Source organism: Penicillium expansum (genome assembly GCF_000769745.1).
Source record: "Penicillium expansum strain MD-8 chromosome Unknown contig127, whole genome shotgun sequence".
NCBI classification, from domain to species: Eukaryota; Fungi; Ascomycota; class Eurotiomycetes; order Eurotiales; family Aspergillaceae; genus Penicillium; species Penicillium expansum.
In genome coordinates, this window is record NW_015971384.1 from 305259 (window position 1) to 318519 (window position 13261).

General features: G+C 48.6%; 3 protein-coding genes across 3 annotated transcripts; all 3 read right to left on the reverse strand.

Annotated features, from left to right (window-relative positions):
• Nucleotides 1-118: 118 nt before the first annotated feature.
• On the reverse strand, nt 119-3433 carry PEX2_039950 (cation-translocating P-type ATPase; the record flags this gene model as incomplete). The annotated part of the gene is made up of 3 exons (XM_016741270.1): nt 119-2768; nt 2847-3112; nt 3194-3433. The coding sequence occupies 3 exons, from the start codon at nt 3431-3433 to the stop codon at nt 119-121; spliced, it is 3156 nt and encodes a 1051-aa protein (XP_016596764.1).
• A 4213-nt stretch (nt 3434-7646) lies between these two features.
• Nucleotides 7647-8847, reverse strand: PEX2_039960 (Zn(II)2Cys6 transcription factor domain-containing protein; the record flags this gene model as incomplete). Its single annotated transcript, XM_016741271.1, has 3 exons — nt 7647-8477; nt 8521-8604; nt 8656-8847. 3 exons carry the CDS (start codon nt 8845-8847, stop codon nt 7647-7649), a joined length of 1107 nt encoding a protein of 368 aa, XP_016596765.1.
• A 2278-nt stretch (nt 8848-11125) lies between these two features.
• Nucleotides 11126-12880, reverse strand: PEX2_039970 (D-arabinono-1,4-lactone oxidase; the record flags this gene model as incomplete). Its single annotated transcript, XM_016741272.1, has 1 exon — nt 11126-12880. One exon carries the CDS (start codon nt 12878-12880, stop codon nt 11126-11128), a length of 1755 nt encoding a protein of 584 aa, XP_016596766.1.
• Between the last annotated feature and the right edge of the window lie 381 nt (nt 12881-13261).

Below are 13261 nucleotides of genomic sequence, written 5' to 3' on the forward strand. Positions count from 1 at the left end.
CCCATAAAATGATATTCCAATTTTTGCCAGTAAGTGTATTCCGGTGACGTGTGCGTGTTAAGACCATGTTCCGTTTGTTCCCGGACCCCGTTTGATGTTGGGCCAGGGAAAGCATTCGTTAGGGTTGCTCCGGGATCTCCTCCAACGGGGTCAACTGGGGATATTTTCGGGCTCTGCGACGGAAGAAGACTCGCTTAGCCCATTTCCAGGCTTCGACACCGATGAAGAACAGGACAGCCTCGACTGCCACGATACCCCATTCCCAGGTGATAGGCTTATGTTTGAAGACGACGTCGTTCAAAACGGGAATGTAGAGAATAGGGAACATGGTGATCCATCCGGCCATGATGGACCAGAAAAGGAACTTGTTCTGCCAGACGTCGTACATCCACTGGGTAAAGTATCTCTTGGATTTTGGTTGCATGCGGAAGAACGACCGGCGCAGGTTGACCATTTCCCAGGCCAGGAACAGAGCGAACCAAGTCAAGCACACGAATGTCGTGGCACGTGCTCGGAAGACCAGTTCGCAGTCTTTGATCTCTTCTGACCACTCCTTGTTGCAGCCGCGGGCTAGGTTGCCGTCGCCGAATCCCCACATGCGGACGGAAAATGCTGCCAGGCAGAGCGCTGCGGTCCAGATACCATATACCAGAATGTCAATGATCACCTCCCAGGTGAATATGCCTTGCTTGCTCTGGGGAGGACGGTTCATAATGTCAGGGGCAGCTACCTCCATCCCAAGACCCATGTCGGGCATACCCGATGTAATCATGATAATCCAGAGAATTTCGACAGGTGACAGAGGGAAAACGGATTGATTATCAGAGTCTTTGAAAGCTAGTCCGATAAGTAAGGTGCAGGCCTGAGCGATGTTCTCCGACAATAGATGAAGCACGAATTTTTGAATGTTATCAAAAATACGACGACCTTCTTCGACAGCATTGAGAATTGAGGCGAAGTTGTCATCCGTGAGGATGATATCAGATGCATCTTTAGCCACATCTGAACCTGCCTGTCCCATAGCTATACCAACATCCGCATGCTTAAGCGAAGGGGAATCATTTACCCCGTCTCCAGTCATCGCCGCAAAGCGGCCACGACGATGAAGGGCGTCAATCATACGCACCTTGGTCTGTGGGGAACAGCGTGCAATAACTAAAGGCAGAGTCGGAAGTAAATCTACCTCCTCATCAGTAAGCTTGTCAAATTGACTAGCAGTCATGACCATGGCGTCAGCGACGTCAGCTGCCACTGTGTTGATATCAGTAGGAAGAATTCCTACTTGCTGAGCAATTGCTTTGGCAGTGCCAGGGTGATCGCCAGTCACCATATGGACAACTATACCAGCTCGGTAGCAGGCCTGGATTGAGCCTGCTGTCTCGGGGCGCGGGGGATCATACAAGCCGATCAGCCCTAAGAAGCACAGATCCTTTTCCACATCTTCACGATTTAGGTCGGCACCTTCGAGCAGTTGTGTCTGAGTAGTGTACGGTCGATGGGCCAGAGCCAAGACCCGAAGTCCCAGTTTGGCGAGTTCGTCCATATTCTGCATGATTTTTTCGCGGTGGTCGTTAGTCATTGGCACAGGGGTAGATGAATCTTGCTCCCATATAATAGAGGTGCATGACTCTGCGATGCGCTCGACCGCACCCTTGGTGAACACCATTGTCCGGGTCTCTTGTGGGGTGATTTTGCTGAAAATAACAGACATTTTCTTGACGGTTGAGTCGAACGGGAATTCAGCCTGTTGGTGCCAAACTGTACCTTGACCCTTCTTGATCCAGCGATCGCGATTCCAGTTGAACCTCGATGCAAAGACATGAATGGCAATCTCTGTGGGCTCACCCCTCGCTTTCCATTCACCCTCTTCAGACTTGTACACGTGAGAGAGATTGGCCATCGAGGCGACGTCCAGAAAGTCTTCGAGCTGGCGGTTGCCCGAGACCATGTCTTCTGCATTCTCCGTAGCGGTACCTTCCCTCTCATGGTGCAATTGTGAAGGAGGTGTAGAGGCAAAGGTGACATCTCCAACGGTAGGATTGAAAGGCTCGTTGGATGGGCCGACAGAATACGTTCCTCGAGACGGAATCCATGCCTTTTGGACAACCATCTTGCCCTGAGTCAATGTACCGGTCTTGTCGGAACAAATATCTGTGACGGCACCGAGTGCCTCCAGCGAGTCTAATTTGCGCACAATCACGTTCCGCTCAACCATGCGTTTAGTACCCACTGCCATAGTGATGGTAAGCACGACCACCAGGCACGCTGGAATCATACTGATACCGGTTGCAACAGCATACATGATAACTTCGGTGTTGCTGCTAAATCTATTTACAGCCATACAAACAATGGCGAACACAACGGCAATTCCAAACAGTAAACATGCCAGCTTTGACAGCTTCCTCTGTAAGGGCGTTCCGATATTGACACCGAGGAATCGACCTACGGCATCCGCCCAGGTGAGACTCCAGGCCTGGACATACCAACGTTTCTTAGTCTCACCGTTGGGGCCGCGTTTGACGGGACGACGTTTATTGCCGCTGGCCCGTAAAGCGAGGGCAATGGATCCGATTTCAGTGAACATGCCTGTACTGATAACCACGCCACGCCCACGACCGCGAGTGACGGTGCTAGAACTGTAGGCAATATTGAGGCGGTCTCCAGGCCCAGTATCCTCTTTGAACGTCAAGTCACATTCCTTCTGGACGGGAAGAGACTCGCCAGTCAGGAGGGCTTCGTCGGTCTCGAAATTGACTGCTTCAACTAGGCTGATATGTGTCAGCAAATTGGCCAACGACTGTCCCAATGGTTTCAAAATATCATTTTCATCATGATAGGAAACTCACCGAATGTCTGCTGGGACGGTATCCCCCGTCCTAAGCTCGACCATGTCACCCGGTACGATCTCCGACGACGGCACCGAGAATGTCTGTCCACCTCTCGAGACAGTCCCCGTTGGGGACGACAGCGAATGTAGCGACTCCATAGTCTTTTCCGCGGCGTACTCCTGAAAGAACCCGACAATGATATTTAAGACAATGACAGCACAGATTACTCCACCCTCAATCCACGACTGAATCCCAAAGCTGACTGCCATGGCCAGTATCAACACCTACAACAAACATATTGAATTAGATTTGGAGAGCTTTGAGCAGATTTCGGAGTATGAACACGAATGGGGAAGGGGCCTTACTAGCATCATTGCATTGGCCACCTGGCGCACAAGAATCTTGACCAACGATACACCTTCGCCTTCGTCTAGTTTGTTGGGACCATATTGCTGCAGACGACGACTCGCTTCTTCGGGGGCCAGACCCTCGTCCAGCCCAGTGCTGAGTTCTTTTATCACGACTTCATAAGGTAGCGTATGAGCCGGCTGACTCAGTGGGCTCCCACCCGACCCGGAGACGATGCCAGGCTTCTCGTCTGACATTGGATATTGTCGTTCGATGGGTAGATAGCTTGCGATGATAACTACCGAGCTGTTTGCCCGTCTGAGTTCTTTCTTGAGGGGCAATCACTAGATAGGTAAGTGAACAAAATGTGGCTCTCTGTGTGGGAAGGAAAGTAGTTCTTCATGCTTCATGCGAACGCTCAGACTCTGCTCGTGTGAGAAACACATTGTGGAGATGCCCCAGAGTCTTGGCCGATGACTTCCAAGGATTTATCCCTGGGTAGCCACGCACGTTGGACGATCCATTGGTAGGGAAGGGGTTATGAACTTGGTGCCAAGATAGTAAAGGGTAATCTCATGTTTGACAGACATCGGAATCTGGTGGGGGATTATCCAATGACGGGAGTATTCGGTCCTAAGATACCAATAATTACTACATATGGAATCTACAAGCGCAGAATTGCCAAGATACAGGGTGTTGCGGAATATTTTAACCTCTGGCCACTTCAACAGTCTTGCTCCATCAGTGTGCTGTGAACTTGCCTCGTCTTGCAGGCAACTGATTGTTCCCGGGACCAAATAAACGACTAGGTGGCACCACTGCACTCCCATGGAAGTCGCAAAACTCCGCTGGCAGGAGCAACCCTTGGCGCCAACCCCTTGGCAGGCGGAAGAAGACGGGGTTGAAAGTAATTCTGCATGCATACGGAGTAGTGTCAATTCAGACACAACAACACTGGGAAGGAGCATCCTGCCCGTCACTTTAGCTCCAACCACCATTTTCGAGAAGCTGCGCACCCGTGGACGGCTCCCGAAGTCCCTTGAAGCTATCCATGGATTCGGAAGACACGATGTCTCCACCTGCATGTATAAACCCCCCCTCTCCCCCCCTAAAGTTCCCCTTTTCTTCTTTTTCTTCGTCTCTTCTCGTTCCTCTTCTCCTATCAGGAAATTTCTCCAACAAGAATGGACGGCAAGAGAAAATATCAACCCTTGAAATTGATTGGAATGGCTCATCTCAGCTGGGCCATTATGAGTAGCTTCTTATCCGGTTGTAACTGTGATTGTTGGAAGAAATGTGAGCCGACGCCAGGGAGGACTAACATCAAGACGCATCAACATAGACGCTGTTCCTGTCAACCGATGGGAGAGTACCTAGGTATTTCGGTGGAATTGTATAATAATGGGATTCAAAATTATGCATCATGATGGAAGAATTATGTTGAGAATAATAGATTGGTCTCCTTTATCTTTATGTTCAAAAGCATCCTTATTTGACCTTTTTGTTTTCTCTCTCATGGTTTTTCTTGCTTTCCCTTATAAATGTCTCAACGGTGATATATTCCCCATAAACAAATTCATATACAAGATCCTAGGGGCCCATGAACACAAGCAAGCTACACAAGGTTCTCTATTTTATTCATCGGTTGCTATTCCTTCCGAGGTCTTTCTCAAATTGTCTTATTAATGTCAAACGTGACGCCAAGATGTTGAAGAGTGGAGGTTTACATGCTTTTCCCTTTTCGGGCCAGGGTCCACACCACTGTCGCTTTTTACATGGTCGGTTTGCCAGACTTTTCGCTCTATACAACCCTCTAGGGAAACAGCCATTCTATGAAAAAGATTGGTGCTCTATTGGTCATGAAGAGGAGAAGATAAATGGAAAAGAAGCCATGACATAAAGTGCATAAGCAAAAAATCCCAATTGAGCTTTATCCTATCACCTTACTCCCTTCTCCGTACTCCGTGCAACATAGTTAAATGTCTCATTTTAGTCTATGTTTTAGTCCACTTTTAGGATTAATAGTTAGACCCTAATTCTTTTCCAGTGGAGTTATTTTACTTGTCTTCACGGAACGACAGCAGTCTGTCCCGCTTACCCGCCTACTTCAAACCGAACGGGTTTCTTGACTTCATTAGCTTTCTCCTCCTTGATAGACAAGCAATATAACTATAAACTTTGCTATAAGATAGAGTGCTAACCGTCAATATAGAACCAACGTCTCACAATTGTACTGGGAACCTTCTCCTAGTGAACTAATTCAATCAGGTTATCGCTAGTATATAACTTATATATGTTGTATAATTTAATTTAGACAAGATCCTTCCTCGGAGAAATCTTGGAGAAATGTTAATTACTATTCATATCATGTTGTAGGCACAGAGCCTGAGTATTAAATAGAGTAAGATAGCCCTAGGATACACTCCAAAATATCACCTCCCAATTTCTTACATATCTTCAACCAAGCCTCAACCTTCAGAATGAAGGTTTCTAGTCTATTACTTATGCTTGCCACTGCCGGTGCTAGCTTGGCAGATACCTGCTCAGGCTCAAGACAGTGCCAATGTCTGTTTCCCGATCGTTCGCACTGCTGCCTCTACGGATCCGTATGTCTTCCGATGATTTTGATCGGCCTATAAGATAGAAACTAAAACAGGTTATAGAACGCAATGACTGGCAATGACTATGATTGCACAAGACTATGTTCGGGCGCTAGTCGAATGCTCCAAAGTGGCGAAAATACCCCAGCAAAGTGCAATGCGGGCGGTTCTTTCGCCTGTGCCTCTCTTATCACTGCGCAGGGTCGCACTCCATGTTACAACAATGCCTAGGTATTTTGTTCTAAGATATACCCGTGAAAGCCATTTCTGACATTGTTGAGGGTTTAAGGCACGAACTCGGGGATTTGTAGCGGAGGCAGAGGACAAGAGAATGTGGATGGGAACTCGGGCTATAATTCGGGCTATACGCACTACTAAGCTGAGAGGCTCCGTGTATCTAGGGTCTATAAGAAACAGTATTTTACCTCATGCTCCTTCTCATACTTGGCTCGGTTGGCCGCTTATGGTGACTAACTCACCTGCTCCGAGAGCTGATCGCTTCTTGAGGCTGCAATGTTACTATCAACATCATTACAAGAAAACAATATATTTCCACTAGAAATGACAGGGAATGGCATGATACAGCATTTAACTTGGTATGTATTCAATGTTTTATATGCAATGTGGTATGTCATTCCCTGTCCTATATCGCACCACATCACATCCCCAACTGCTAGATGCATACATCGGTACATTACAATCTACATATACATATACATCTACATAGATCTCAGTACCTCCATCAATGTACATACACCAGGGTACACAAACAACCCCATCAACCACCGACAAAGCGCATGTCCTCAAGTCCCACAAACAACCCTCACGCAAGGTCCTACTCCCAATCCCCCAGCCTAAATAGGCAATATGACATACGCGCTTGCTGTGATCTACGATCTGATCTGGTTTGATCTGCCTGCTCCTAACCCTTTTTAGACCTCTGCTATGGCGGCTGCTTTCTTTTCTGGCCTGATGCTGGATATATTTGTGTCAGGTTGTGCATGTATTGTACCACTGTATGACTTGGTGCGAGATCTAGATCTGGTGTGAGGCAGTTTTCGGGTTTTTTTGTGTTATCTTTTGTTGGGTTGGTTGTAGGCCAGCTGGGATTGATGGGATGTATCGTGTACAGAGTACTTTGCATTTCATTGGGAATTTTTGTGGGCATTGTCGTTGGTATTGTTGGAAGATTAGCATGACCGAGAAGTATGACTGACCTTTCAACTTATGAAATGTCCGCTGTGGGATCTATCTGGTGAAGGTATGATAATACTATGCTAAATCTATATCTCATTGTAAGTAATCTCCCAGTCCTCTATACATAAGTACTACCTAAATCTAATGCTAGCGCTAAAAAGAAAAAGAGAAAAAAGTCGAAGGTATAAGAACTAGTCCCTAAGTCGATCGGGTGATATTCTTTCAAACTAGATACCAGAATCGAAAGGAAATCCAAATCCAAAATCAATGATGACGATTCAAAGAAAGACCTGGGTGAGCCCGAGAAGTAAAAGCCAAAAAGAAAGCGACTGGTCAAAAAGACTAGGGCTCAATGTGCCAGACATCTTCCAATCTTATAATCTTGCGTTGATGTCATGCTCCATGCTCCAATGAAGGAGTTCAAATCCAGACGTGGGGGGTATAGAAAGAGGAAAAGAAAAAAAGCAAAATAAAAGAGAGTCGGAGAAGAATGTAAGTCAAAATGACTCGGATGAGAAGAGAGAAAGCGAAATGATAAGAAGAAATATAGATAAGAAGTGAAATGAAAGAAAGCTGCTCAACAGCTTGTACCAAAAAGCCCCAAACCGAAAAAAAAGACCATGTATCTCCAAAAGACGAGGGAAACAGTCCATCATATCATACCAAACCAGATTTAGGCCGAAGGAAAATTCCAGCCAGGTGTAAACCCAGGATAAAACGTCGAGTCATGTGCCGGGAAATGGAAGTCACCCATCATCTCTGGCGACAGATTCCCAGCAAGATGATGGGAATGCGTATGAGACTCAATCAGGAGGCCGGGAGGTAACCTCGCAATCACAGGCTTAATATCCTGCTGGGTAGTGCCGGAATCACAGCATCCATCCAGGATGTACGGGAACGGTGATTCGTGGTGCGCATGTTGAGAATGATGCGGTAGGCCAGAAGACGCAGGGGGCAGATCAACATGGGGCGCGATATCAGCGCTCATATCTGGCGCATTCATGGACGACCGTTGCTGCAGAGCCATTAGGTCGTGGTACCCTGAATCTGGGTAGCTGTAGCTCGTCTGATGGACGGGCTGGAGATCCCATTGCCAGCTTGTGGTGGCGGTGCGGCTGGGCACGGATATGGGTGTTGGGATTGGGCATGGTGGGCGAGATATGGTTGGTGAAGGCTCTGGCGGCGTTGTTGGCTCTGGCGAGGGCTCTGCTGTGACGCTACATTCGGTAGATGTTGATAGCAGTCGTAGGTAGCGCAGATCCTCCGAGTCTTCGTCTGGCTCGTCGGCGTTCTCTTCGGCTTGTTTAATCAGCCCTAGACGATCGAGGATTGCGTGTGTTAGGGGGTGTCCGTCTGGGGCTTCGGCGAGGGGATCGCCTGGGAAGCCTTCGTTGTTGATGCAGAATTTGTAGAGTTTCTGGAGGGCTTTTACAACCAGGGAATGGTGGGATTCGAGCATTTCGACAAATCTGTGTGGTTTCTCTATGAGCCTTTGAGGATATGCCTGGTTTGAGATTATATGCATGCACTCACCCTCGAGAATATACCTTGGTCTGCGTGGCCTTTCTTTCACGGAATAGGCAAGGGTGGTTGTATACTGAGCAACGGTTGCAAGGCTGTTTCCCATCACACTGAAATGAGTTAGTCAAATCGCAATCCTCATGCTATATCAGTCGACATACCTTGGTCTTCTTCACGCGACAGCGATCACAAGCCTTCAAAACATGTTTACGCTTGACCCGGAAGACGCGCTGGTCGCGCTTGTCCTCGCCAGTCCGGGCCCGATGCTCCAGTTCCGACAACGAAGCCACAGCCGCAAAGTCGTCAATGCGATGCGGGAAGCCCTTGGGGCGAAGCTTTGGCTGCCACGACATGGTGGATTGCATCATATTGGAAACCCCACCAGAAACCAAGCAAGCGAGGTAGATATTGCAATGCAAGAGTAAAAAGGATGGAGAAAGAGGAAAGAGAGAGAGCAAGATTTCAAGAGGAGGAAGAGAGGGAGAGCTTTGGCCAGCAAAGTAAAAAAGAAAACAGAAGAAAAAGAAAGGAATCGAGCAGGTGGGGTGGATGATAATGAAAGGGACTTTCAGCCGCCAGTGCCAAACATTGATATCATGATTATCAAAGGTGCAGAGAAGGTGTCCCCCGCATCAGCAGAGAAGCCCTTGGCCGTGACGTGGAGAGACTGTTCAAAGCGTTCAAGGGTGACGAGAGTGACATGTAGTTGATGCTAGTGAGGGATGTAGGCATGTAGACACATAGGCAGGCAGTCACTTAGGCGACTGTTTAGGTACCTAGAGATCAGTACAATGACACGGTCCGAGCCGTGAGTCTGTGAATTCGGTAGATCACCCTAGTCATTGGGCAGGAAAAGGCAGAGAGGATCAAGGCCGGAGGTAACGTTCCTTGTCACACGATTTTCCCCTCGAATGCTGACACTGCACGTCAGAGAGACCCCCAACACACGTGCCTGGAGATTGAGAAAGTCAAACTCCGAGATTTGTGATGAGATGATGTCCAATCATCTCCCTGGTTAATCTGCAGCTTTGAGGGGGTCAATGCGAAATCAAAAATAAATAAAAAAGTCCAAAGAGATGTCGGTGAAAAGGACATAAGACATCCTTGCCAGCTGCACCGTAACGTGGTACAACGTGATATGCCAGAATATGTAGATAATTCAACTGTCAGGTGGTTCTCTCTCTCTCTCTCAGCCTCTGAGTAGAAAGAGAAAGAGTTGAAAGAATTAAAAAGAGGCTGAGAAGAGAGACAATAGACAATAGGATGTATAATGTATAGTACTTTGTTTCTGATACAAAGCGGGGTTGATGATATTACCCTGTTTATCCTAGTGCTCTTCTACTCCCCTTTCTATCTTTCTACCTAGATGACTCGTCTGTTTCTTTCGTACAATATGACCCTGGTACTGCCTGCATTCTCGCACAGAATCAGACCCAGTGTGCCATGATCAGATCCTCAAAGAAGCAGCCCTAATCCGAACAGTTGTCTAGGCTAGATCTTTGCATTGATCAACTTTCCTTTTGTGCTGTGTGTGGCAGTGTATGTGTGAGACGTGTATACTAAGTATACCTACCAGGCCACACAGTGTTCAGCTCCGGCTGCAATACCATACAGGGTGTCACTGATCTACGGAGTACTCCGTACACTGGAGTGTATTTCTCTCTTCCTTTCCCATCCCAATATCTCACGATATTGTCTGAACAGAACATCAACCCTGAATCTCGGTTTTGCCACCGAGTTGTCTAGACTGTGGAATGCAATAGAATCCATGAACCTGTATGAGGACCTGTGCAATGCCTCGAGGTTGGGTTCTCAAGTACTCCGTACTTGGATCATCTCAAGGCTCTCAGCTGCGACAAGACAGGGAACAGGGAACAAGGGATAACGAACAATGACAGCGACACAGACACAGTGTGATTCCTTCTCCCCGATTTTACAGAAACAAGATATGAACGATTCCATGTAAAAGTTGGCCTCGGGTGTGTACAAGAACTGAATGGACTATGGACTATTGACTACAGTATGCATATTTTCAAAAGCAAAAAAAAGAAGACTTACAAACCTCGCCCTATAGAAGGGAAGGGCTTGGTATCAGCACCTGCATCGAACATGCAGTTCACTAGTTCACCGAAATATTCCAATTTCAAGTGCCTAGAGACCACGAGGCCGTGAGATTTCTCTGCCTTGGCAAATGGAAAATTGGGAGTGAAAAAAAAGGCAAAATAAGGGTAAAAGCAGGGGAAAATGCAATATGCAATATCAGATGTACTCCATATAGGAAGGAGATCTAAAAGCACTCGTTTTGGGGGGACACTTGACGTCAAGAATTTGAAGCCTGAACATCCTCGGATGTCAGATTTGCCAACCCAATGTAATCAACCACTAACCCTAAATTGCTTGGAACATAAAAGGGGAGAAGAAAGAAAGAAAAAAGAAAAACAAAAACAAAAGTGATGCGGGAAATCACCAAATTAGCTCCGAGAGCCAATAAGGACTAACACAGCCCTCGAGTGGACCAGTCAGAACAGTCACCGACAGATCAGCAGATGCAAAAGGAACGGAAGAATCAGGACTCTCGCACCCGAAAACAAGACATTGTTTGCTTTCGATGGGAGCCTGATTTCTCTCCTCTCACGCCCCCGGTCCGTCGGGGAGCAAGATGCTCGCTTCACCCCTGGCAAGCAAATCAAAGCTCTCCTCGCTGGTCGCCGTACTGGACGGACTAGACAAGTGATCTGGCGGTAGTGGGTACACGCTCTTCTCCATATCCAGCGCATCAAAGGAGGGTCGCTGAGCCTGAGCCTGAACCAGCCATCGGCGATCCCCTACCCATTCGACACCATCCCCAACGCCACTCATACCCACCCTGCGACGTTCGTGCTCGCGCTCTAGGAGGGGCAGTCTCTCACCCTCGGGTGCTTCTATTCCCTGCCCGAGCTCTAGGGGTAGGTGGCGCCGATGCCATTCGCCCACGAACATCCCGTCCGCGTCGACCTCTGAGCGTACTTTCATCCACGACTCCATGTCTGATCCGTACGCGGTGCCCAGCTCGTGTGAGCTTAATGTGTGGAAGTTCTTCGCCCAGTGCGGCTTCGCGCCCATCTCCCGCATCAGCCATTCAAAGGCTTCGTAGTAACGTTCTTTGCATGGCGGGTCGCGGAGGTATGGACGATACAGCGTTGCGTTCAGGTAGAGTGTCGGGCCGTCGCGACAGGTCGGGTCCAGGAATGGGCGGGGCTTGGTGTTCAGCGAGGTATCGGAGACTCGCACTTCGACCGGACAGTGCACGTACAGTCCCTTGGGTGAGAAAGGGATGCGCGCAGTCTCCGTGTCGCCGTGCAGCCAGGCCGAAAGCCGACCGATGGCCTCGGGGCCCTTATCCAGCGGGAGAGCCCATTCATTAACGAACTGCGAATACAGGCAGTTCATCAACAAGCCCTCGCGCGCGGGCTCAACTGCTTCGGTGATGGTTGACCCAGCTCGGAAGCCATACTGCATACCAAAGACGAACCACTCGACCCACGGCAGGATGCGCGGGATATACGAGGACAACGCTAGGAGATTGTGGTAGATATGGTAGCCCAACGAGTCGCCGTAGAAGCTTTTCGGGGGAGCGCGCAACGGAAGGTCGGTTTTATCAGCACGCCAGACAATAGCACCTTTCTCATAAGGCAGCCACCAAACGCGCACGAACTCATGCGATGTCCACAGACCGGTCGACCATTCGTCTAGCACGCGAGGGAGCGAATACCGCTCCTGGCGCCAGGCGATATTGAACGTGGGCGTCGCCTTGAAGGTGACTTCGACGACGATTCCGAGCGCTCCGAGCGACACCAGCCCCGCGCGGAACAGGTCCGGGTTGTTTGTCGGGCTGCATCGGACTAGCTGGCCATTGGCGAGTACCAGGCCAAGTGAGTCGATGCATTCCGACACCAGGCCGTGGCGTAGGGAGCTGCCGTGGGTACCGGTGGCGATGACGCCTGCTATGGACTGGCTGTCAATGCTGCCCAGGTTCTCGAGTGTCAAGCCATGTTTCTCTAGTTGTGTACCCAGTGCATGCAATCGGATGCCTGCTTCGACGGTTACCGAGCCGGTCGACGGGTCGACGTGGAGGATGCGATTGAAGTTGTCGAGGTTGACAAGCCAGGACGAGGTGCAGGTCAAATCGGAGGGTGAGTGGCCGCTACCGACTGTTACGATACGACGACGACAGCGACGAGCGAGAGTCACCAGTTGTTGGATCTCTGGAATTGTTTGTGGGCGGATGTACAACTCTGGGCGCGAGAAGAATGTCTTGGCCCATGTGTGATGTAAATGATCGGTCGATGAGCGGAACGGTACCGCGGGGTCGAGCTTTGAGAGCTCGCGAAGGATGGAGGGGTCCATGACTCAACTATTCACATTGCCATCAGGGAGTATGTAGAATGTAAGAAAGGAAGAAATTTACAAACGCCAATCAGAAGATCGAGGATGGCGACATTCCAGATCAGACGATTTTTTCTTTTTTATCTCCGTCGCCCCGTCGTTCCCGTATAGGTAAGGAGTACTATACCCTAAAGGCCCTAAATGTCCGAGTAATCGAAAGTCTTATGTTTTAATTTATATATCATAATTTAGTCAATAAAAAAAAGATAAGCCTAGGTGTATAGGCAAAACTTGGTATGGAAAACTTGAATGCTTAAAAATCATTGCTTAAATACACCCTCCAATGCGAAATCCACCTATCTACATCCCCAGATGCTCCAGTTCCCTCTATGGCACAAATAT